This window comes from Erpetoichthys calabaricus, chromosome 14, assembly GCF_900747795.2.
Source record: "Erpetoichthys calabaricus chromosome 14, fErpCal1.3, whole genome shotgun sequence".
Lineage (NCBI taxonomy): Eukaryota > Metazoa > Chordata > Cladistia > Polypteriformes > Polypteridae > Erpetoichthys > Erpetoichthys calabaricus.
Genome location: NC_041407.2, coordinates 101,138,893 through 101,165,747, shown reverse-complemented (window position 1 = coordinate 101,165,747; position 26,855 = coordinate 101,138,893). Strand labels below are relative to the sequence as shown.

Sequence of the window (26,855 nt, the reverse complement as noted above, 5' to 3'; positions counted from 1 at the left end):
ATATGGACTGTAATGTTGAATGAAAATAAATACATATGACAAACATAAAGAAAACACTACATTTTAATTGCTGTGTTTAATAATATTAACACACTAGGGGGTTTCGCCCCCTGCTCGCTTCGCTCTCCAACCCCCCCTGCCTGCGCTACACGCCAGCAACTTTGCATCTCTGCCGCACGTGTATGTGGATTTCACTTTCACCAAACAACAAATCTGTTGATTCTCGCTGATACGCCTCTTCATTGGGAAGAAACGCTACTTTTCACTGATGGCAACACGAATTAGACGATCTACAAGTCTCAGACTTAAAGTTTAAATCCGAACAATATATTCAATCTCTTTTCGCTGTTCTGTTATTTCACAGAGTAACAATTTCCGTTTGCTTGTGCTAATGTGATCTTTGTTATCATTTCTTTGAGACGTTCGAATTTTCGTACTTCCATTATCTCTTAACCTGCTTTGCATGTGTATTGCGCCAACGTTTTTGAATTCTTTACGACATTCTACTGTGTCATCTACTCTGCCTTTTATTTCTGGCCCTGGGCTTGGTTAAATCTCTTGGCACAAAGTCTTGCCTCGCAGGAAGTGAAAGTGTCTCTGTGAGAAAGTCACGTCTCGTCCCAAGATTTTTTTATTATAATTTTTATATTTATATATATACTAGCAAAATACCCGCGCTTCGCAGCGGGGAAGTAGTGTGTTAAAGAGGTTATGAAAAAGTAAAGGAAACATTTTAAAAATAATGTAACATGATTGTCAATGTAATTGTGTTGTCATTGTTATGAGTGTTGCTGTCATATAATATATGTGTATGTGTATATGTATATATATATATGACAGCAACACTCATAACAATGACAACACAATTACATTGACAATCATGTTACGTTATTTTTAAAATGTTCCTTTACTTTTTCATAACCTCTTTAACACACTACTTCTCCGCTGCGAAGCGCGGGTATTTTGCTAGTATATATATATATATATATATATATATATATATATATTTATATATGTATACACACACATACACACATATTATATATATATACACATATATATGTATACACACACACATATATATATATATATATATATATATATATATACACACACATACATGCAGTTTCAATAACATAGAAATCAATATAAACAACATTAACATCATTATCATATGAGAATATGAAGTAATATATAAGAAGCACATTTCATATAAATATAAATTATTAAACAGTAAAATCTTCTTCTGTAATTTGCTACCGTGGCTATTGGTTTGTCTGTCCAGGATTTTAAATCACCTGTAGCTCGCAAACCGTTTCACCTATTGACTTGAAATCTGGTACACATATAGAACGTCACGTCTACTATCCGCTTTATGGGTGATGATTGTATTACTCTTTTTATCCATCCATCCATCCATTTTCCAACCCGCTGAATCCGAACACAGGGTCACGGGGGTCTGCTGGAGCCAATCCCAGCCAACACAGGGCACAAGGCAGGAAACAATCCTGGGTTTTTATCTTTATTTTATTTTATTGTAGAATCAACTCCTATCTGCGCACACCAGGGCGGCCGTGGGCGGATGCGTATGGTGTATTCACTCCACGTTATCGTGCATTGCGCTGTCACTGGTATTTTGATAAAAGAATTTGAACAACATATAAGAAGCGTATAAATTATTAAACAGTAAAACATTAACATTTAAGAAGTAAAGTTACATTAAGTACTACTGCAGTGCCTTCGGGTATACCTCATTTTTTGTTTGCCCATTACATGCTTAAATGTATACATTTTTTGGTGCACCTACCCGAGAACACGCGACATATAACCGAGCGTGGGAGAAGCATGGATTTTAAACACGCGTTGAGTTCATCTGCTGGTCTCCCTCGTGGAATAACTGGTAATGTTTGACTAAAATCTACAGCGAGTAAAACGACATTACCTCCTATTTTGTTTTTACGATCTCTGAGATCTTGCTTTTTTCGGTTCAAGGCTACATAAGCTCTTTTATGTTCTATGGTGTACTTATCCCAACCCATCATCTTTGAATGTTGCAAGACTTTCGCCTTGTATGTAGATCGGGGTAATTACATTCATTGCATTCCTAGTCTGAATCACAATCTGATTGTATGGGTGGTTACCTGGCACTGTAGGGTTGCCACCCGTCCTTTAAAATACGGAATCGTCCCATATTTGAGAATGAAATTGCGCGTCCCGTTTTGAATCAATACGGGACGGGATTTGTCCCGTATTTTTTTTATCATTTTTTTTAAAGCAGCGTCTCATGCAAATCATCCCACACGCATTTTATGTAGATGCCTCCTTTCCTACTTTTCATTGGGTAATACTTGATGTCATCGTTAGTTTGATTGGTCTTTTTAACTGTCCAGTGAGGAGGGGCGGGTCTTTTAAGTAGAGTCTGCAAACTGTTGGCACTGGGATGTGGTACCCGCTGCAATATGCGTCCCTTATTTTTTTGTATTAAAAGTGGTAACCCTACCTGGCAGGTAACACTTATGTTTGGTCATGAAGTCGTCTAAAATCCGCCACGTGCCCTCTTTTAATTGTGAGAAGCAGATATATATAGCCAAATTCTCGCGCTTCGTTGCGGCGAAGTACTGCTTTTAATTTTTTAAAAAGAAAATAAAACCTTTTTAAACGGATCAAAAATATACCAATAACAATTTGTTAAGGATCTGTTTTTTTGTGAACCTCGCTTTTCACAGCTGTCCCGCTACAGCGTGTGTTTCGTTTATTTGACAGTATGTAGATCGTGGTAATTAAATTCATGGCATTCGTTTTCTGAATCACAATCTGACTGTATGGATGGTTACCTGCCAGGTTACGCTTGTGGTTGGTCAGGAAGTCGCCTTACATCCGCCACGTGCCCTCTTTCTGTTCCCAGAAGCTGATCATAGAATGGTTTTAATAGTTTACTTTCAAATAATGCAGAGTATGCGACACGTGTTTCTCCTTAATTCTGGGCTCATCAGGCATACACACTCACTGCATCCCCTCTCGAGAATCGAATATCGTCAGCGCCAGAGTTGAAGCCCCTAACGTTGCGGTCAGCAAGTGGGCTAACATCCGCCATGTGCCGTCTTTCAGTTGCGAGAAGCAGATCATAGAATGGTTGAAACTGTTGCCCCTAACGTTGCGCTACGGCGTGTGGTTCGTTTATACCTCGTGTCTTCTCATTAAACTTTTATCTCGCGAATATGTTATTGCAATCCGCAGCGGGAGCGTTTCTATAAACTTAATTTAAACTTACGTTTTACACCGTGCTTTGTTTCCCTTATGAACATGCTTGTATGCTTCACTCGCTCCCTTCTCAATTGTTTAATGAATTTTTTGTTCTTCGCTGTTTGCGGCTCCTCCTTCATTTGTCCCTACTGCGTTCACAGTCTTTTCACGTGATTACGTGGGAGGCGTGATGACGTGACACTCAACTCCTCCTCCCACGGCCATCGAGCTGCCGTCCATTACAGTATATTGTGAAAAAAGAGGTTCCAGTTATGACCATTACGCGTTGAATTTCGAAATGAAACCTGCCTAATTTTTGTAAGTAAGCTGTAAGGAATCAGCCTGCCAAATTTCAGCCTTCCACCTACACGGGAAGTTGGACAATTAGTGATGAGTGAGTCAGTCAGTCAGTCAGTGAGTGAGTGAATCAGTCAGTGAGGACTTTGCCTTTTATTATTATAGATTATATGTTTATATTTCTAGCCAAATTAAAAATGTTATTGCCGTGAGAATGTGATTGTTTCCATGCTACCTTCACTCTAAGCATTGTTTATAAAATATCATCAGATTGGACAGTCGTAACTACTGCTTCTGATAAATGTGCTCCAATATGTGACAAAATGTTCAGATTGTAAAAGTTGCTGAGATTTCTTGTAGCTATTGTATCTAATAGAATGAGCAACCAATCATTTTTATTTATGACTATAAGCATGGTTTATACTAATTGCTAATCATCCCAATGGCAGAATCTTTGCGGAAAGAATTGCTTGGCCCCACCCCCATGACCTTTTTTTTGTTACATGTATGCAACTGCATTCATTGGGATGGTGTCTAATACAGACTATGTAAACTATTGTTGTGTATTAATTGTTTTTTCTTAAATTATGTTTTCTAGCCTTATAGACTAAAGGTGTTTTTAGTGTTGTTGTTATTAAACTGAGAACATTACAGATGTAATATTTAAAGTTATGGCTGCCTCATTTGTCTTGTAGTCTTAAAGTCACTTCTATCAAAGCTGTTTGCCATACTCGTTACCTTTTAAATTTATGTTATGATATTTTGAAGTGAAGCTAATTAGATTCCATTTGGACTTTAGTGGCAAAGCAAAAATTAAATTAACTTTTATTTAAATGTATGCATTAAAAGTGGCACAGCTGGGTTCTGGGGCCTCTTCAAAATATTTTTTACCAAGGAATCCTTTTGCATGAAGATTGCAGCATTTCATTATTTTCCACATTGTCCATGTGTCTCTTGAAGGTGTGCAGAGAACCTTTGTAGAGAAGTGTGTCTTGTGATTGACTGCCATCCTGTCCAGGGACAGTTTCTATCTTGTGTTCATTCTGGGAGAAGATTAAAGCAACCAAACCCTAACCAGAGTGAAGCAGATTTGAAAGATAGAGAAAAGGGTTTAACTTTCATAGATTGCTAATTTAGTGTTAAGTATAACACTATTTAGTTTTTAGTTTTATTTTTTTCCTGACATTTTAATATGTCATTGGATTTTGAACACGTCATCTGATTATTTGTCTGTTTTTCTAGCCTGCTGTTAGAGATGAGTGAAAAAATCAGTATAAATGAATATATCTGTGTGATTTCTTATTGATGCACTGAGGGCAATATCATTTTTTTTTTTTTGGAACATATAGGCATGGGAATCTGGGCAGCATTGTGAAAGTTTACAAAATACCAACTGTTGGTATGTATTAATAAAATGCATTCAGCCATCTGTTGGAATGAAACAACTGTGCATCTAACATAAATAACAAAATACACTTTGACAGATTTAATTTCCTAGTTGTTAGCACTTTTGCCGAGATTTCTTCTGGAATATCCCTTTGCACATTTGCTTTATGTATTTGGGTTAATTTTGTTTTTTATGGCATTAAAATTATCTGGCGTTACAGTCAATAAAGAATGTAATAATTCAGTTTTGCAAGCATCCATCCATCCATTATCCAACCCGCTATATCCTAACACAGGGTCACGGGGGTCTGCTGGAGCCAATCCCAGCCATTACAGGGGCGCAAGCATTGTCAATTTAAAATCAAGTGCTTCAGTAAGTTGCAAACTAGGGCAGTCTGTCCAATTCTAGCCTGCAGAAGCAATTGAAGGCTGATTTATACCAAATTTAGTATACACAAATTGATGTAATCAAAGTTGAGAAGCAAGAAACCTCAGCTGAAATCATTTGTGACTTTCAAGTTGCTGCGAATCCATGTTAGCAAGTTGAATCTCCACAAAAGTTGCAAGCAAAAGAAAATGAGTCTAATGTCCTTAAAATAAAAAAGTGGATTTGAAGCATCCCTTACAGGATGTTGGAAGTTTTTATCAGTATCAGAGAGCTGAATAATTCAAAACATTTTGGTTGATTGTAAAAGTTTACTTATAAATGGAAACAAAAGGCCAGTAACTGACCTAAATGGCTTTGCATCCTCTCATCTTTAACTTCCCAAAGAAGAAGTAGAACACTTCCTATTAATTACTTATTGAGAGTGGAACAGCTTGGTGGTTATACATGCATGTTATGGCAACATACTGTGCATCTGTATAACCTCATGTCTTTGAACACACAATTGTTTTTATTCAAACTATTTTAAATATGAAATACTCAAGTATTATTTGAATGGTCTACTATAAATATTTGGACTCACCTTGATCAAAGTCAGATTGAGCAATAATGTGTATGTTACGTAGTATAACTGAATATTTACAATTTTACTGTGACACATGAAATTCATTTCCAGTATTAATAAAAAAAAAGTTGGATGGACTGAGTCAGTGTTTCTGGTTAGATTAGGGTTTTGATTTGCACTGTAATTTCAGTCGAATAAGAATTAGTGGAACAAATTCTAATATATCACAGGATTATATCTCAATACTTAATGTTTTTACAAATATAAAAAAAGTGTATTCTATTTTGACCTGGATTGGATCTTGACAATTGCCACCCCTTCTATATCCACATTTGCCATTAGAATATGCATAAATAAATAAAACATTCACAATTATCACATCTTCAATGTTGACTCTGAGTTAAGTAGCATGATGTAAGAATCAAATTTCAGAATCTGACATTTCACTACAAACAAAATGCTTCTCTGACTCATCCTTTCAGGGAAAACCACAGTTTTCTTAAATTTACACTAGTTGTTAAAATGCTGTGTTAGTTTAAATGCTTCTGTCTTCCTCTTGAGTCTTCATTTCTCCTGTTCCATATATCACTCAGGCTTTGTTCTAGACATGTGCTTTGCCTTTTTTGGCTGGCAGGGAGGAAGTTGGCATGGTGGTTGCTAGTGTGTGCTTCTGTTTGGTCTGCACAAACCAGCTGACATGCTGCAAGGAAGCTAGTATCAACCTCCCTTCTTCCTGTGATAGTGGGCGCTACCATGTCAGCCATCCGTTTTGCTCCTACCACCTACTTACTGACTGAAGTAGTTTTGGCCAGTGCCCTATGAAACTGTACATTGAGAAAGTTGGAGACACCAGTTAGGGCGATAAAATAACTTGCAGTACACGTGATGAAACTGTAGTAAGTTAATGGCGTCCGCCGACTGTTCCTAACTGATTTTTTTTCTTGACAGAAACATAGAAGCAAAAGTCAGGTAAGGGAATGAGACAGCTATTGCCTCAATATACAGTAGGTTAAATGTACGGTAGGCGGTGTTAGCAGAAAAGAAACGTGACTTATTTATTCTTTCCTTCCTTCCCTGTTTAGTACATTTTTGTACTTGAATGTGTGGTAAACACTACAGTAACTGTATATGGACAATATTAGCAATAGACCAAAGTCAGCCTTCTGATGTTTTTGTTTTTATTATACTGTATTGTCATCTTAACTTTATTTGTAGTAAGATTAATAACATTCTATACACATAACAATAAACATTTTAAAGATTTCTTTAATTATGTACTCTAAACTTTCTGCCCACCAGTTTAATATTTCTTTGTTACATGTATTTGTTGTCATGAAAATATATCCTTTAAAGCAATATTGAGCTTTTGTTTCTTGAGTATCCTGTGTACTTATGGATCACATAACTTGAGGCATAGAAAACGAACAGAATAAAATGACTTTGAACTTTCTGCTTTAAAGACATCACCCTGGAGCAGGGCAAATGAGTATTGGACTGAAGTTCCATTAGTTGGCTAGAAAACAACATATCAAGTAACCGTCATTCAGCATCAGACAGAGAACTTGCAGGTTGTAATAAGATGCTTAGAGCATTTTTTTTTATTTATATCTCTTAATAACACTTCATTTTCTAAAATCCTGAACCATACATAAAAATAAAATCCCAATTTTAACTCACTCTGGCCACCACCAAGCCTAAACTGGATTGTCTCTATATATCCAGGCAGTGATGCAGTGTTTTTTTCTGAATGCCATTTTAATATAGTGCCATGGTTCTACTCATTGCTTTAAGAGTCTATGTGTATGTATATATTTTTATATACATATGACACAGTTCATTAAAAATTATATCTCACTTTAGGGCCCTTTTATAAATCATAAAGGACTCTGCATTTGAATGCAGTTACCTTGAGTCACGCTGCAAGTGTTGCTCTCATGTTACAGCATTTTATTTCTCCCTTTTCCCCTCAAACATGCAAGCACTTCTGTCCAAATCTTGAATCATTCCTTATGCCTTCTTGAATTTGTGTGTGTACTTTTCATTTTGAAGTGCCCCCTTAATAAAGAGAGAACCTTGTCTTTAACATCTTTTTTTAACGTTACCTCTGCTGTATGTGTAATTTCAGAACTATGATTTCTGAAATTTAGCAGGTAATTGTATTTTCAATTTTTGTCATGATAATCAATAGTTCTTGCTTGGAGACTAAATTATTTCATCATATACAAGGGTAGTTTGTAATTTGCCTGTGTATTTTGTCGATGACAACAATAAATAAGACACATATATCTTACCAGTAACTGATTGATGGATACTTTTGATTTCTCATTGATTAATGTGGAGAGTCTAGTTCAGTCTTTTCAGAGTAAAAATTAGGTCAATATTTTGGTATATAACAAAGTCACACAAGTGTAGTCTGATTGAGGTATATACACTATAACCAACAGCATATTCAGTTGCTTAACATTAGTGTTTGAAACTTTAGGGCTATGTAATTGAAGTGGTGGCTATATTTGTCATCTTGGCCTTAACTCCTTTTTGTGAAGTTTGGGGGTGAAAAACCTAATTTCAAGATGTTAATCTTTGACAATTGTGTACTATGTTTCTGAATACATTAATGTGGCTAGAATAGAAAGATAGTCTGTTATATGTGCTTTGTTCATGTATCCTTGTCTTATTGCCTATGTAGCACTCATGTAAGCAGTATCACATTCTTAGCCTTCCATTGTTTGCTTACATACATATAGGCCATTAATTTGCTACAGCTATGATTGCCTCCCGATTAAAGTTGTTTTCAGACTGCCTTCTCTGCTAATTAAGGGTTTATTGCATTATGCAAGGAAGCATGCATTACAGTGGTTTATTTTTTATATTAATTAGATACTCTGTAAACAGTGAAAGATGTCATAACATATAGGTATGTTTTTAAAAGACTAATGTAATATTTAACTCTTTAAACAAAGACAATGAAAAATGCTTTTGCATGGAAACCAAGGAGTTTGTTTAAGTTAAACAAACACATTCAGGATATTTGGGAAAATAACACATATCAGCATGTGTGTTTTATTTGCTTAAGTGAAGCATGTCAATCTCCCTGTATATACATATGCTTAATAAAAACAGATTACTGTTCTTTCAATTAATAAACCAAAATAATTTTATGACAAATCTCCATCAGTACTCTAAATGCTAAAATAACAGAATCAGTGGGGGAGATCGATACAATTTCATCACAAAAATATCTCTAAATCAAAAATCCATTAATGTGCTTAATTACAAGAATCATATAATCCAAACAGAAAAATAATCATAAGTGACCTTTAATTAGTGCTTGAAACTTTCTTTTCATACAACCACTTGTTTACCTAAAAGATACTGTACTTTAAATATTGCACCTGAAAAGGTAACCATGTTTATAGCGATTGGAGTACTAAAATATACATATTTACCTGTTTTGGCCAAACAGTCAAGTATATATTGAATACTGTAGAAAGTGTATTGATTACCTAAACAAAGGTTATCTGCATCAGAAGCATCAAGTTTAAGTTTTTAGGTTAGTGGCTCAGTAGAAACAGTTATGACTGAAGTGGATAGCTTATACATGCATAAGGAAAGTGGTGATGGCTAACTGTACACAGTGACATCAATGGTAATGAGTGAGCTTTTCATCATGGATTCCTTTTGGACTGTCAGTGTTACCCTTATTTTAGACTATTTTATTTTTGTCTAAATAAGTGAAAGAAAGATATTAAAAATATTACAAAAGTAGTGGTTTTTATGTATGTTTTGATTGGTTCTTTTTAGAGATTATCTGGTTTTAAAATATACACACGTCTTGAGCAATGTACTGGGTTTATCTTCATTGTAAGACTGAAAGTAGTTGCTTATGGTGTTATTTCCATAGCCTTTCACTCGCTTGGCAATGCAGTTTTGGATGGAAATCATAAGTTTTTGTGATAGCTGTCGTCTATGCTGCTCTTTTATAATTTTAGTAGATTAGAAGAACACATTTGAATTTAGTTTGGAAATTAACTTTTTGTGCTTGGAAGATTTTTTTAGACTCATAGAAAAAAGCCTTAGGTTTATTCTAACAAGATTCAATAATATATAAACATGTTACTGGTGTAATTGATCTCATATGTTGAGAAACATGTTGGCAGTGCTTTAATTTGTTTATCTTAAAATTTTTGATTTAATAAATAAATAAATATACAGTCCCTACACAAACACTAATTGGCTCTGAGACTATGCCAAAATGGTGAATAAATGGAGGAGCCTCTAGATTTCAGGAAGCCTGTATTTAACCAGGGCATAAATAATAGAGAAATTAACAAAATGATGACATACAGTATGTGATAGAGGCTTTGAATGATACCAAACAGAAAATAAAGAATAAAGTGAATCACAAAAGTAAATATGGTTAGTGCTCAACTTAAAGTAAAACATTGTTAACAAGCTTAAATTTTACCTGAAAAAATAGATAATGCCCCTGACAAAAATGACTTCTTTGGAAAATAAATGTAAAAGAATTTTCAGTAAATTTATAAACCCCTAAAACCGAGCAAGAATGAAGAACATTAGAGTTCCTCGTATTTGGGAAGAATTATAATGTGTAAATAACACCAAATTTATTTTGGAATTATTCACAAAATGTTTTGGAGATACTGTTAAAGGAAAGCCTGAAATTGAAAAAGCTTATTACGTGTCTATTTCTTGAAAAAGAGAATATGATAGTCTAGGGACAGGAGAGGTTCTGCTTCAGAACAATCAGATCTGCATTTTCCTAACTTTCCTTGGTAGCCACTGAGTTAGAGGGCTGTGTAAAATGCTTTTATGTAATGGCTATGAGCTGCAGTACTAAGATAAGGTCTCTGTTTTCCCAGCAAAACTGATGGTTATGATCGATTCAAGGTTATGCCTACACATAGAGCATTCCTGAAAGGGCAGAAAAATAAATACATTCTCTGTCCCACTCTTTTTGAATTCTATATACAAATAAGCATTCTGAAGTAAGCAAAAGCTTTAAGTATTGCAGATTTCAGAAGACTTTAATGATAAGTAAACGTAACATGTACAGTATATGCTTTGCATTGTATGCGTCCTTAACTTCATCTGTTATATTTTAGTAGTTCACCTTTCTCAAAGTTACTTTGGTTTTTCTCTGTTTTCTTCCCTCTGTGTTCTTATTTTAATAGGGAAAGATACTCTTTTAAATGTTTGACTCGGGTGTATCTTAGTTTAGCACAAATTATTTATCTACTGTACTCTAGTCATTCCTTTTTTTTTTATTTACCTTCTCCTGTTATTTCTGTTTCTTTATTATTTACCTGATTCATATTTTTATTGTTTGACTGTTTTACTGATACTAGGGTTCACTTTATCAGACCAACAGGAAATGCACTATATATCTGCTTATCATTTGTAACTAGAATAATTTCTTTGTGAGGAATGACGCCAAAGCTTCTTCAGAATCTGGGAAGAATTTGTTAGTGTTATTCTAAAATAAGTCTGTTGGGCTACAACCTGCATTGTTTTTCTTTTGAGCAATGTTTTTCAACCACTGTGTTGGTTGTGGCTGCCACGGTAGCTTGCAAGTTGCCTTTGATACAGTGGTAGTCGTACATCACAAGAGATTGCTCTCGTGCCCCCAAAATCCATCATTGAACATTCCCACCCAGCTCAGTCAATCTCGCTCAGTTCCCCAAAGGGGACCATCCAACCCTAACACCCCCACCAAGCTCTCGCGATCTTTCCTGGTTCATGAATGGGGAGAACTCTGATGATCACGCTTGATCCTCTCAGGAGAAAGGTGAGTCGAGAAGACACTTGCATGGGAAAAAGTGGGTTGTGACACCAGAAAGGCTGAGAAACACTGTTTTAGCTGTATTAGTGACAATGCTGTACAATAACTTGTAATGGGCCTTTTATTCACACAGGTCTCTGAACTGTGTAGGGCTTGGGCTTTAACTGTTAATTATGATTTAATGTTAAATTTTCTTTTGATTTGGAATGTTTTAATGATTGTATTTTTGAGATGGGTGTTTTGCATGTTGCAATTTGGATTGTAAGCTTAACAAAATGTATTGAAAGATATTATGTAAATCACTATGTAATATTCATGTATATAAGAAAGACAATTGTTCATATTTTAATGTAAGGAGAAGAATAAATAGGTAAACTTGATAGCATGCTGAGTGTTATATTTTTGTATTGAAAAGAGAACTGCCTGTTTTAAGTTAATGTAATATACCAATAAATGCATAATTTAATGTTTTCCTCAGTATTGATAATCTGTGCATTCTGTGTGTCAAAAGTATAGTTTTCTTTAAAAACTGTACTTTGAGCTTTTTTGATACTGCCAACAAGACATGTTTAATTTGGAAAGATTTCATAACTTTTCTGGGCATTTTCAAATTCTAGTCCCGAATCCCCTTTATGACATGACTTATTTTTTTTAAAGCTTTTGCCCTTAATTTTATTTATTTACTTTTGAGAATGAATTATTTAAAAAAAATTAGTGTAAATGTAGCTGTATGTGGCTGTAATCCAAACCCATTAATCCAAGTCTGTGCTGTGTACTGTTGGCTTTTACTTGAGATGAATAATTTTCAGTGAGAAGTGGAAAACAAGAAATTCACACTGTAGATGAAAAAGACTGTCATTGACTTTGAGCACTTTTGAAGTCAGCATTTTTTTGTGATTCTAAAGCCTTGATTCCAGGGAGTTTTGTTTGTCTTAAGGATATTTGGCCATTCCTTTATCCTGTTCTTGCAGACTTATATGTTCTTTTTCTATCCATACTTGGTAACAGAGTTTCACATTTTACCTTTTAATATTCAAGCTCTACTTACATTGGAACGTATCATTTGCTGCTCTGAGCTGATACCTGTAAATTCAAGTATTTTGATTCAATTGACTGACTTTTAAAATCACTACTTAATGCAGTCACTTGTTGCCAGCAATTTTCTTTGATACCTTTTCATGTATACTTTTAATAATTTTCCTATATTTAATGGTGAAGTAATATTCAAGAAATTACCATCCATTTCTTAGTCAATAAGCTTGCCACAGGTGTTGAAAACTATGTCTGCCCAAAACCTTGAATGCCAAAATACAGTAAAGAGACAATCTTTTGATTAAGGATAGTAGAGAGTGTGCTCACGTACAGACTGTGTGTGTGGTACGGCAGCTGCACTTCCTCAGAAAAGAAAGCGCTCCACAGGGTCGTCAGGACAGCAGAGAGAACAATTGGTTGTACCCTCCCCACTCTGGAACAAATGTACACCTCCCGATGCCGCAAAAAAGCAATAGACATTTCACAGGATTCATCACATCCTGGTCATTGCCTCTTCCAGCTTTTGCCATCGGGCAAGAGATACAGAGCAATGAAAACCAGGACAAACCGCCTTAAAAACAGCTTTTATCCGAAAACAATCATGGCCCTGAACTCAGAATAAAACTGCTCCATATCATTCTACATATGTGCAATATAGACCTTAAGTCAACAAGTGCAATTTGTATATTTATTACTATTCGGTTTGTTATTATTTTCTCTCTTTTTGTCTTTTTAACTCTTATTCCTCACACTGAGTCGACTGCACCTTCAATTTCGTTGTTCCTTTGTAAAAGTGACAATGACAATAAAGATCTGTTTGTCTGTCTAAAACTACATTCAATAGGGAAAACTATGTTAAATTGGTAATGGTTTGCCCCTCTTTCTTAGTTTATCAAGATAATGCTAATTTGTGCTTGATATTTTAGTCTGCATCTCAGACAGTTATTTCCTTTGGTATATGGGAGTTTTATTCTGTTTTCTTTGAATTATGACTCTTTATTGGAAACTAAAGGTTCATAACAATTATAGCAGGATGGAAGAACATGTTTTATTTTTTATGTATTGTTTTCTCCTTTGTAATGCAGGTTATAAGCCATGGCAGTATGGATCCAAGCCCAGCAGCTGCATGGAGAAGCCTTGCATCAGATGCAGTCCTTGTATGGACAGCATTTTCCAATTGAAGTTCGGCATTACTTGTCCCAGTGGATAGAGAGTCAGACATGGTAAAAGAGTGGACTTGTGTATTCATGGCCACACCTAATAAGACAAATATACTAAATGTTTTTAATTTGTTTACATATGAATGTGGTAAGAGTTCTTTGGTTTATTTGTTTTATGCTCATTATGTTTCACAGTAATATGGCTTTTAAAAAATTAAAATAAATAAATAAATAACAAGACATCTATTATTTTTCTGAATTTGCTAATTCAAATCCAGGGTTAGTCACTTCTATTTACATTATAAAGAATTGTTATAAAATATTCTTAAAATTTAGTAAAAGAAAATACAATTATTATTATTATAATTACTTAAACTGAGCTAGATGTGCCGCATCACTAATTTAATTGTTTTATTTGTGTTGTCTCCAAAAAGTGTACAGGTAATGTTCAAGCAGGTTAATGAAAATCAATTCTAATATTAGCTTCAAAGAATAGTTTTTGCCATTATTCATTGAAATGAAATCATTTTCAGTAAAAAATATTTAGAACTAAAATGTAAATGTAGCTTGCCATTAATGTAGCATCACGTTCATTTTCACTCAACATTATAGAATAGGATAGCAAGGTGTTTAGTATTTTTCTCTGTCTGTTAGAAGTTGTTGGTATGTTTTCATAATTTTAACATATTGTTACATTAGAACTACTCTTGCAATAACTTTCCAAAACTTTGTGAAAAACTGTCTTACTAATAATTTGTTGGTTGACTGTGTTTTTAACTAGTGACCCAGTTTTTTTTTTACATAATAAATGAATTTCAAAGAGGATTCATTTCACATTTCTGGTTATATTTATGTGTCTTGCATTTCTTAATAATGTAAAATAAATGTGCACTTCTGACATAGCCTTTTTTTTTTTTTTTACTCGATAACATGAATTTTGAATTAAACATAAAGGACAAGTATAAACAGTTTAACCTTAAGTGCAACTTCTCATTTATTGACATGCTTAGCTTGATTTCTGTACTTCAGCAGATATTGATGTAAAATGTACTTCTCCTCATGTAGAGCTAAAAAGATTTAGGTTCAGTAAAATTGTATATAGACATGCACTAACTTTTACGAATTTCATTTGAATGTAAGATTTAAAAATTGCAAATGATTTGACTTGCTTAGGGAACATTGGTTTTCGTTTTTTACTGTTTGCAAATTATTTGGCTGTGTGCTTAGTAGTTGTGTTTACTACAGAAGGTTTTAGTTTTTGTTTCCTTTGGGTTATTATGTGATCTCACATTACTGTTAATGTTTTTAATTGGACATTTGCTACCTAGGGGATAGTGCTGTGCATGCAGAGGATTGAAAGCAATATTGTACCACTTGTTCCACTCTATTCTAAATCCAAGGCTACAAATATTTTTATATACTCTGTAACAAATTCTATAATCTTCCTCCTTCATTTGAAACTCCTTTTTAATATCCATCAGCCAAGAGCATAAAGCTATCATCTGTAGTTGCAGGCATTTGCCAAAATGCTTTATTCCTACCCAGCTTGTTAGTGGGAAAACTGGTGTGCTTTCTAATTGGGGGAAAAAACAGGTGTGCTGTTAATGCTGGGCTACAAGACAAATTAATTGTGAAGACTAACACTGTTAGTGTGTTGCTTTTGTCAGTTTTCACTCCTATTCAGTTGTGCTACCTAAATTTATATTAATTTGATTTTCATTACACCAACATTATCTGTCATAGAAGTAACTGAGCCCTGTACCTGTGAAGTACATTCTCTCATACTACAATTTTTTTTCCTTCTATTAATTAATATCTGTATTAAAATATATTTACATTTATGTGAGACTAATTTTTATATATTGGAATGTTTATAAATACATATTACTTTATAATGGTATGTTTTTCATTTTTTTTCTTATTAAAATAATAAATGTAGGGACACCATTGATCTGGATAATCCTCAGGAAGAATTCAGAGCAAAACGGCTGCTAGAAAATTTAATACAGGAGTTACAGAAGAAAGCAGAGCATCAAGTTGGAGAAGATGGTTTTCTTTTGAAGATAAAACTGGGACATTATGCTAACCAGCTTAAGGTTTGTGAATTCCTGTGGCAGGTATTAGGGAAAACTGTTGCTTTTTTATTGCCTTTCTTAAATCCTGTTCCTGGAGCTGAGTGCTTTTAATGTTTTCTCTAAAGACCACATATTATTTAGCTACTTACTGGGTTGTGAAACACTTTCACATTGTTTCTTCTGGTGAAATACAGATTGGAAAAAGTCCAATACCTTAATCATTCGTACTTTAAAAAAAAAAAAAACCAAAAAAAAAACATATACACATTTGCTGCACTTGAAGACAGATTAATTGCATAGATTAAATAGTCTTTATTTTTTTCTCCAGACAACCTATGACCACTGTCCCCTGGAATTGGTCCGATGTATAAAACACATTCTGTACACAGAACAAAGACTTGTGCGAGAAGCATCAAATGTAAGTCATTTATTAGTGTTCCCTTCCAAATGTCAAATGTGTTCATTGCTAGTATTTGAAGTAGATGGATTTCTTTATTTGGACTGTAAATGATTCTTTCTCATACACCATTTAGAGCAATTTCATTCACTTCTTGATATGATCCATGTGGGTCAGTCTTTATTCTTTTCTTCTTGTATAAGAGGACTTTCCTTCATTTGTCAAAGATGGCTTTAGACTTTAGAAAGTTGGAAAGTTAAAATGCTTAAAATTATCATCATCATTTAAAAGCTCTACCCCTATAAAGTCCACAAAACTAGGTGAGAAAAGGTCCATTATAAGGAGTGTAGCGTTGCTGCCTTGCAGTAGGGAGATCATGGGTTTGTGTCCCGGGTCCTCCCTGCTTGGAAGCACTTTGAGTAGTGAGAAAAGCGCAATATAAATGTTAAAGAATTATTAGTATTATTAGTATTACTATTATTACTGTATATTAAAATATATAAAGAAAAACTGAGCAGATGCAGTGGCCCATCAGACTTATTTTAGAAGGAGATTATTGAGTTTTTGACAATTTCTGGAGAAACTTTGCACTGTTCCTTGTCTAAAAAAATGTGTTATTTTCTGATTGTACTATTTTATTAAAGCAGAATATGAAATACTATTACATTTAAAATAAGACACTTTTCATAATTACAAGGCACAGTTCTAATAAAATGTTTGTAAGGTGTCTATCAATAAAGGATACAAGGCTAACTTAACGTTAAATTTGGTGCTTAATGTAACAAGCATATTGTTTACTAAGCAGCAAAGCCAAATTCTTTATCTGTAATTTTCTAATTCAAAATGTGAACTTCTGTACAAGGTTATTATAGTTTTGCCTTTTTATTTTAGTTTTTTTTTCTATATTTTTTCTGACCTTACTTGGAAATTCAGTTTAGTTTTAGTTTTCCTTCATTGTGTATTTTTAGTTTTAATTTAGTTTTTCTTTTACAAAGACATCTCTATTTTATTTATATATATATATATATATATATTAGTTTTAGTAATTATGGTACGGTTAAAGAGCTACTATGGTGTTAATTTTTGTGTCACAATGAGACAGAACTGTACACTTAACAGGTTTGTATATAATATGAGTTTAATGTTAGTGGAAGCTCACTACATACACTTACATGTTTTTTTGTATTTTTTTTTTTTTTGTTCTTTATTTCACCTTATACAATTTCTTGTATTAGGAATTTGTTAGTTTTCGCATACCCCATGGGGTCAGAGCGCAGGGTCAGCCATTGTACAGCGCCCCTGGAGCAATTGAAGGTTAAGGGCCTTGCTCAAGGGCCCAGCAGAGTAGGATCTCTTTTGGCAGTGACGAGGATTCGAACCGGCAACCCTCGGGATACTAGCGCAGATCCTTAGCCTCCGAGCCACCACTCCGCCCTAACTACTATTTGGTTTTGTCTGATAAAAACAAGCATAATCAAAACCAGGTACTGAATATGAAGAATTATACACAATTTTATAATTTTTAAAATAGTTTTGGTCATTTGTGGTGAAAAAATCTGCACTGACTGTTGACACTTTTTTTCTCTTCCTTTTATTGCCCAGAATGGGCCAATTTGTAATGAAATTTAGGTAAATTTTAATGATTGAGGGTTTTTTTAACTCTAAATGTCTACAGCACACAACATGTCCTGCTCCAACGACAATGTGCTTATAATGAATGCCTTCAACACTGCATTCAAAAATCTCAAATATTGGGCTTTCTTATTTTCTACCAGCCATATTGATCTGTGATTCCATCTCAGGCACAAACAATTTATAGACAGGATTTTGGCACCTGCAGGCCTGAAAAGATATAAAAAAATAGAAAACAGAATCTGCTGTGTGCTGACAGGTGTGACAATGAAAATCATGGGGGGTTAGGAAGAGTGGGGCTCTTAGGCTTGAATCAGTGTGCAGATCCTACCTAGCTATATTGAGGGAAACAAAGAAAAACATGCATTTGGTGACAAGGTTAGGGGTAGTGAGACTTAAATAAACCATCATAAGAACAGTAAACCCATAATGAGCATAGTAAGAGCAGGTAATAAGAGTACAGACAGGCACAAAATGACAGAGACGGCATCTGAGATTAAGAACAATATATGCATTATCTAAACCTGTTTATCCAGAGCAGGATTACAGGAAACCTGAAGCCTACCCCAGCAGGTTTGGATGCAAGGCAGGAAAAATCCCTGTTATACAATATGTATGATATGGCTGATGTTAAGAACAAAAAGAATATGATAATTTCAACTATCTATTGTGAGAGAGAGAGAGAAACATTGAAAAAATGGGGACAGATATTTTAAAACATAATTCTATTACTGAATTATTCTCACAATGTCAGGTATTTTGAGCTGTGAATATTAACTAAAAATGATAAATTAATAAATATAGAATAAATACTAAAACACATTAGTATGTTTAGCTTTTCATCACTTGGCAGACTCTGCTCGCCTACCTACCAGTAGTTCAGCAGAGACATTGCCAACTCAGGAATTTTACAAGGTTTGTATTGCTTCGTTGTTAAACGACATTTTTAAAGCAAAAGTGATTGGTCAACAACAATATGCTGATCTTGTTTGATGACCTTGTCAGTCTCTCGATCACTGCTGTTTTATTTTCAAAAATTGGGAGTGACCTCCCCTAGATTTTCTTGTGTACTCAGATATGGGGATGGATATTTGAGGAGTAAACCGCAAGACAATGATTATATTATGTACATTAAAGAACCATCAACAACAAATCAAATTAATAATATATTGAACAATTATTGTAAAAGTAAAGTTGAATAAATTGGACTCTGCAGCTGCATGGAATAAAAAAATCGAGTATGTGTTCAGGTAAAGAACAACGTCTGGTTAATGGATTTGGTCCAAAAGTTAATACAGATCTATAATTTTGGTGTAACAACCATGTGCCAAATTTTATCAATCTACTTCATTGTGTTTTTGAGTTATCATGCTTACACACACACACACACACACAATTCCAAAAAACAGTATTTTCAGATTCAGTCAGATATAAAACGTCAAGATTCATGAAAATCTTGATGTAGAATTTTTTTTCATGATTATTATACTTTCTCTATACTTCGTATGTGAAGTGGCAGGTGATTTTGCTGTCAACAAAAATCGGGCACCTGAGAAATAAACTGAAACGTTACTCACTTGTGATTTTTCAGTCCATACACTATAAAGTTTTTGTTGACCAGCACATTCCAATTTCAGGCCTTTTAAATTACATCTCGACATACAACAAGCTTAAAGAAAGGCAGCGCGTACATCACTTTCTATTCCACACACATTAAGCGCATATTCAGCTTGCTCTGTCACCGCAAATGCTATGTATACTGCCGCCCTCCGTCACCAGCCACTGTTCACTGGATGAATATGTGCGGGCAGCTCGTGGTGGATGACTTTCAATTTTAGAGTTAAAAGTTACAAGAGTTAACAACTAACAGCAAGAATATTTATTCAAAAATGAAAACTAAAATTATTTTTAGTAAATTATTATTTTATTTCAGTTAGTCTTTCCAGCTACTTTAATAGTTTTGTTTAGTTTTTGTTTTTCATTTCGGTTTTGTTAATTATTTTATTTCAGTTTATGAAAATGTTTTTTTAATAATAGTTTCAGTTTTGATTTTAGTTTTCGTTAACTTTAATAACCTTGCTGCTGTACTAAACACAAGCTCACTTACTGTCCACACTTAGATAAAAATTGTCTATTTTAATTCAAGGTCAAAATGAAAAGGCCTCAACTCACTAAAGGAACCTCTCTCTAAAATTCTGCCAAATACACACCTCTGTTTCCAATGCTCCTTTTCTTACACTTTCAAGTTCAGTGGGACAACATACTGCATATATCTGCCCTTTCCCTCTATGCAGCAGACTCCTCCGATTTCAGTTTATTACTTTCATTAAATGTGAAAGACAATTTTCTTGTCTTTTCTCTCGTCTAAATTCTGACTGTGTTATTTCTTACCAATAGGAAGTGCTGAAGAGCAGATCAAATATTACTATTTTATTTAATGCTTTCCAACATGTTGTAGAAAAAGAGTTTGACATTTCTTCATGACTGTGACTGTAGACCTGTAAATTGTTCTGAGGCAATTCTGGAATGTTCTCTAAAATAATGTTGCGCACAAGTGAGTTGACTGTAATGTTTATTCAAATTAATTTTGAACCCAGGGGTCAGTAGTACATTTAGTGCAATCAGCAATTGAGGAGTTTAAAACGAGTAATGAAGAGGACCATATCCTTCCACAAAGTGAGATTTTTTGTTCCATTCTTTTATTTATAGTTCAGTCAGCAGTTGGCTAGCAGTTGCAGAAAGCACTGATGATAATGTACAGCCCTATCCCGTTCAGAATTTGAATGTGGAGTAATCGGTTGGCTTAAGTAAAGTAACATGATCCAAACACAGATAATATATTCAAACCCAGATTTGTGTAGCAGGTTAGAGATATTCCCATTCTACTCTATTAAATGCTTTTTCTGCATGCAGAGTTAGCAAGAGCTCTGAAAACCTGAAATACTGAGGGAATGTATAATACATCAAACATTCGTCAAGTATAACAATAGATGTACAGTATGTCCAGTTTGATCTTGTGATGTCTGATTCTGTTAACTAAATCTTTTACCAATACCTTGATGTCATTATTCAGTATGGAGATTTATCTGTAAGGTGCACATGCCAGAGTCATCAATTTATCTAGGACATTGTTAATGGGCTTCCCCTTCTTTACCGTTTAATGTGATGTGTATAGTACTCCTTAAATATAGTAGTAATTTCTTAATTGTCCCTAAGTTTGGTACTAGTTACATTGTTAATCTCTGTAAATTCATAGTGACAGTAATAAAGTATCAACACACACACACAAAATGGTACATGCATATAATGAAACATATATATATATATATATATATATATATATATATATATATATATATATATGATTGTGTGTGGGTGTATTTTCAAGTACACTTATTTATTTTGTGTGTGTGTGTGTGTGTATATATATATATATATATATATATATACACACAGACCAATCCAGTTCTAGGATGTCTGCTGCCCTAGGCAAAGTTGAAAATGACGTCCCACCAACCCCTTTGCTTAGAGAGAAATCATCACTGCCAGATCTATACACTGAGATCTGGCGACAGGACTGGAAATAGCAAAGTATTTAGGACCTCGAATTTGCAATTTGAGAATGTTTTGTTATAGCAATGTCTGTTTACAAGACTGTCTCAGAAAAATATGCTGTTGAGGAGAGCCATTTTAGAAAGTAAATAGGAATCGGGCTGTATTAGTAGTCTGTCTTTATTGCTTTTAATGTGTCTCTAAAGAAAATGAAGATTAAAGAAAGAAGTTATTACTAAAACTACAGTTTAATTTCTATAATTATCTATTTAAACCACCAGCTAAATGTGTGCCTTTTGATGATGGTGACATTCTACATATGCATTTTTTTTTTACTAAGACATTACTGTAACATATGCATGTTGTTTAAATTAATAAAATAAATTGAAAACATAGCATAATGACTACATTCAGTGAAACTCAGAATATAATTATCTTTAAATAGGAATCTTTACCCACAATTCCTATTTACCCTATGATCATTTATGCAAATAATGCAATCTACCTATGCAAAAAAATGCATAACTGTTTTAGTGTGGCGAGAGTGAAACTCGCAAATGGTGGTGAGCAACAGAGGTTTTAACTGAAGTTTTAAAGTTTGTCCATTTGGAAGGCGATCATAGTTTGGGTTAAATCAGGTTTTAACAATTCACTCGAGCTACAGTACTGTTCTCGTTTAGATTGTTTAATTTTATTTTGCCATGTGTTTCTCTTCTGTACTGCAGTTTGGGGAATATTAATATTTGGCATCATCATCATTGTTGTTGTTTGTGTTATTGTTAGATTATGTAGGGCAGTGGTTCTCAATCTGTGGGGCGGGCCCCCCTAGGGGGGCGCGAAGTAACATAAAGGAGGGCGCGAAGATGTGAAAAAAAGAAAACAAGAATCAAAAATATGAAAAATACATCTATTGAAACCAAAACAAATTGACTTAAACTACATTTTGATACTAGAAAAATAAATATAGAGTTAGATAAATGTTGATAAAAGTTAAGTAGGTATAATAAAATATGCACCTATGATATATCATTAATTAAAAAAGAACAAATTGGTATTAGTGTGCTCCTTTCAAAAAACATTAGGGGGGCGCGATTAAAACTGTTATGAAAACTCTGTTCCCAAATACTTAAAGGTTGAGAAACGCTGATGTAGGGCATCAGAAGTTAAGACCGAACATTTTTAGTATACGAAAATAATATAAAACAATATAATCAGACATTCGGTTTCAGTCAGAGTGTTCGTAGAACTGTATTGTTTGAAAAAATGTTGCATCGCCCAGGGCCATTTCTGGGCAACAGATTGTGCTGTGCATAGTGCAGGCACTGCTGAGGCACACAACATAAAATTTTCTTTGTGGTCCGGTCCGATCCAAACACATTTTTCTAAACAAAATAAAGATGAGAATCTCTACATGGGGCTGCAGTAATGTACCCTGAACACTAGCGCTTGCCTAGACCACCTATGCCCAGAAACGGCCCTGCGTGGGTGTGTGTGTTTTTATATGTGTATATATGTATATACATACATACACACATTCTTACACTTAAAGTCCTGACACATGCAAAATTATACCATAAACACATAAATTACATACAGTTTGATACCTATAAATTTATTATTGAATGGTAGGTTTTGTCACCTTTATCACATGAATACCTTTGTAAATATTATAAATAAATATTACAAAAAGCAAATAATATGTGGGCAAATTCTTCTAATCACTTTTGTGATGCTGCTTTCAGTTAAAATCTGTCTCTCAGTGCCTGTAATCAATTTCAGAGAAAGCATCTAACTTTTCCATTTACATTCTAGTACTGTATACTGTTTATCTCCCTCTCTCTCTTGCTATAACAAGTCATTTATATATACCTGTCATAATGTTTAATTGTCTGCCATTGTCTATCGTGATTTTGTGATTCACGAAATAGGTCACCTATTATGATTTATATAAAGTAAGAATGGACACAGAAACGTATTTCATTGGCTGTTAAATCTTGGTTCTATTTTACCCATAATCTTCAGCTGGGGTCTCTCTGTTTGTTAATGTATGGCTGTTTTTAACCCCTAATTTTTTATATTTCTGGGAATTTCAGTCAAGCTCTTCTGGAGGTGGTCTTATAGACAGCATGTCTCAGAAGCATCATCAGATAAACCAGACTTTTGAGGAACTACGGCTAATGACTCAGGACACAGAAAATGACTTACGGAAATTACAGCATAATCAGGAATACTTCATTATCCAGTACCAGGAAAGCTTACGCATTCAAGGTGAGGACAAAAAATATATATTTTTATTGTATTGTGACTACTGTTTTTAATGAAATTGTATAATGTTCACACACATTTTTATTGTCTGGTAACTGTCTAAAACAGTCTGTAGTAAAACATGTTGTTGCTTTGTATTAATTACCCTGGGAATATTTTACCATTCATGATGCTAATTTGCAGATGTAGTTTAAAAGTTGCTGTCAATTTTACTCTCTTATTCCTATGGATTGAATTTCCTTTTTCAGATTCTTAAGTTGTGGTAGGTGTCATAAACAGTTCTTTTCTTAAAGCTGCTGCATAGCTGGTAATCAGGTTTTTGTTTTAACAAATGCATATGAATATTTGTCTGCATTTTTGGTAATAAACATAACCTGTCTCATACATGTGGTGAATGATGGTGCAGTTGTAGTGACTGTATTCCTGAGGCTAAAGCTAGGGAGGTTGAAATATTAAAAGTAAAAAGAAATGCAATGCCTAGAATGAATGAAGGGAAAGCTAAATAGCAGATATTCCAAAGCAGAACAACAGATATGCATTCCTATACATCAGGAAGTTTTTCTTACACAGTTCTGTTTTTCCATTTACCAAAAAGCTTCCTCGACGCTTGTCTTAGAACTTTCCCACTTTCTATCTATGTACTGTTAATTTAGACCTAGCTTCAATTCTCCTCTTAACTCTACACTTATTAGTCTCAAGGCAGCTTTAAACTCCTCCTGTGGGATCAGTGTCAGACTAGCCTCAGAATCACTTTTGGTACAAGAAATTGGCATACCTTTTCAAAATGGATGCCAGATTAGAGGTATCTCTCTAATTGTTGTACCTCTAGTTGTTGTATCTTATTTGATATTTATATAATTGGTTGTCTAGTGATAATAATTTGTCATTGCACAGTTTGAAAACTTCAAAAAAAAAAAAAAAAAAAAAAAAAAAAAAGCTAAGGTAAGTAAATATGAAGGAGTCATCTTTACTCTTCTTCTATTCATTTTATAAGCTCAGTTACTTTATCTGTGTGACATCCATTGCCCAAAATAAACAAAACCAGAGATGAATGCTTGCTTTTCACAAGTGAACTTGGATGCATAGCTGCCTTCTTTTATAGTTAATTAATTCTAGTATCAACCAGTAACTTGACATTTTAATTTTGGCCACGTTAGAGGAATTCCATTAAAACTGGTCTGAACACAGCAGATACATTCGGCACAGAGTAAACACCCTGCTGGTATTTAGATCCGAGACCCTTGAGTTTTGAGGCAGCAACACTTTTCATTCAGTCATGGTGCGTATGTAATGAATCCATCATTCTTACCTTCAGACATCTTTCTAATAATAATAACTTTAATGAATATTGTTTTTTTACCCCATTTTTTTCTATATTTTAATTTCTATTAGCAATTTTAATTTTCTCACAAGCCAGACACTTATAGTACATCATGATAAAAAGCATTATGTATCAGCTTAAATATATCAGCCGTGTATACTATATATATATATATATATATATATATATATATATATATATATATATATATATATATACTAATACTAAACCAATTTTTTTCCAGCCCAACTTTCCAGCTTGTCAGCTCTACCACCAGCTGATCGACTGCTCAGAGAACAGACTCTGCAGAATAAAAGAACAACAGTGGAGGCATGGCTGACACGGGAAGCCAATACACTACAGAAGTACCGTCTGGTAGGTCCAAGTATGGGTTTACGTTTAATTTTATTTTGCTTTGTAAATGATTTTAAGAATAATTACATATGAAGAAAGTTAATTTCTTTTATAAAGATTCACAAATCTGTTGAAATGAAAGTTGTTTTTACAACTGAATAGTTTGGAGATTTAAAATTTCTAGTATACCAAGTCTTCTCCTTTCGGTAAAATTAAAAATAAACTGATCAATGATGTCAATTTCATATTATAAATTTATAGCTAAAACATATATTTCCCCTAGTTGCACAATACACATACATGTCAACAGGGTATTACTGTCTCTTTAACATCACCGGGTGACATTCTGTTTGTTCACCAGTAGTACATGAACAGTTTGAGTAAATTGAAGGTTTCTGGAAACTGGTAACTCCTCCTTGTTATGGGAATGACAGATGCCTTTAAAGTTATTGTTGAAGTACTGAAATATTTATAGCTTCTCCACATCTCTTATTGGATATTGTTATGTAAAAGATGTCATTACAGATTTTATTGCTTTTCTCTTTATTAATAAAAATGTTACATATCCAAAAACTTTTAACCATGCTTTTCATCAAAGACGAACCCAATCAATTTTAAAATTCAACCTTAAAACAGTTCAAGACCTAGAAATTGTTAATAGCAAGGAACGGAACCTTAATGTTAGTTTTGTTTGTCATTCAGCAGAACAATTAATTAATTAGGTTAACCTTACTAAGTACCTAACCTTTTTTTTTTTTTTAATCTGGAATTTGTATGAAACTTTTCTATTTAAACTTTAACTGAGTTTTGTTTCAATTTTAAAAGGATCTAGCAGAGAAACACCAGAAGACACTTCAGTTGCTCCGGAAACAGCAAACTATTATTCTTGATGATGAGCTTATACAGTGGAAGCGTAGGCAACAGTTAGCAGGAAATGGTGGTCCTCCAGAAGGTGGATTGGATGTTTTACAGTCTTGGTATGTAAAGAACAGCATTCCTTCATGTATAGTGATATGCTGTCAAACACCATTTCATACGCATCAAGGGGCATTGTCTATTCGCATACATTGCAAAAGTACAAATTTAACTTTTGGGGCATTTTGTAAGGTCTTAACATCCCTCAGTCGCTGAAATTTTGATAGTTCATATTTTTTTTTTTTTTTTTTTTTACCTCTGAACAACTTTATTTCTTAATTTGCTCAAATTTAAGAAAGCTGTTAAGATGGCAGAACTTACACAATTGTTGAGCATCCTGAAGCAGGAACAGACTTGTAATCTAATGCATAAAGTTTGGTACATACTTTACCTTAGTTGCAAGTTTGAGAAACATAAATAGTGTTTTGATTTCAGAACTTAAGGGATTTACATTTGATTGATGCCATAATGTCATG

At 33.9% G+C, this 26,855-nt stretch overlaps 1 protein-coding gene across 5 annotated transcripts in view; it reads left to right on the top strand.

The window, feature by feature from the left end:
- The window catches only part of stat5a (signal transducer and activator of transcription 5a), a 234,063-nt gene that overhangs the window by 168,815 nt on the left and 38,393 nt on the right, over nucleotides 1-26,855 (top strand). For all 5 annotated transcript variants that reach the window (XM_028819816.2, XM_051918839.1, XM_051918838.1 and 2 more), the window contains 6 exons: nucleotides 13,794-13,931; nucleotides 15,808-15,964; nucleotides 16,272-16,361; nucleotides 23,618-23,792; nucleotides 25,355-25,485; nucleotides 26,290-26,441. In XM_028819816.2, the coding sequence (XP_028675649.1) occupies nucleotides 13,804-13,931; nucleotides 15,808-15,964; nucleotides 16,272-16,361; nucleotides 23,618-23,792; nucleotides 25,355-25,485; nucleotides 26,290-26,441 (833 nt within the window). In that variant the 5' untranslated portion in view covers nucleotides 13,794-13,803. The remainder of the gene's footprint in view (nucleotides 1-13,793; nucleotides 13,932-15,807; nucleotides 15,965-16,271; nucleotides 16,362-23,617; nucleotides 23,793-25,354; nucleotides 25,486-26,289; nucleotides 26,442-26,855) is intronic.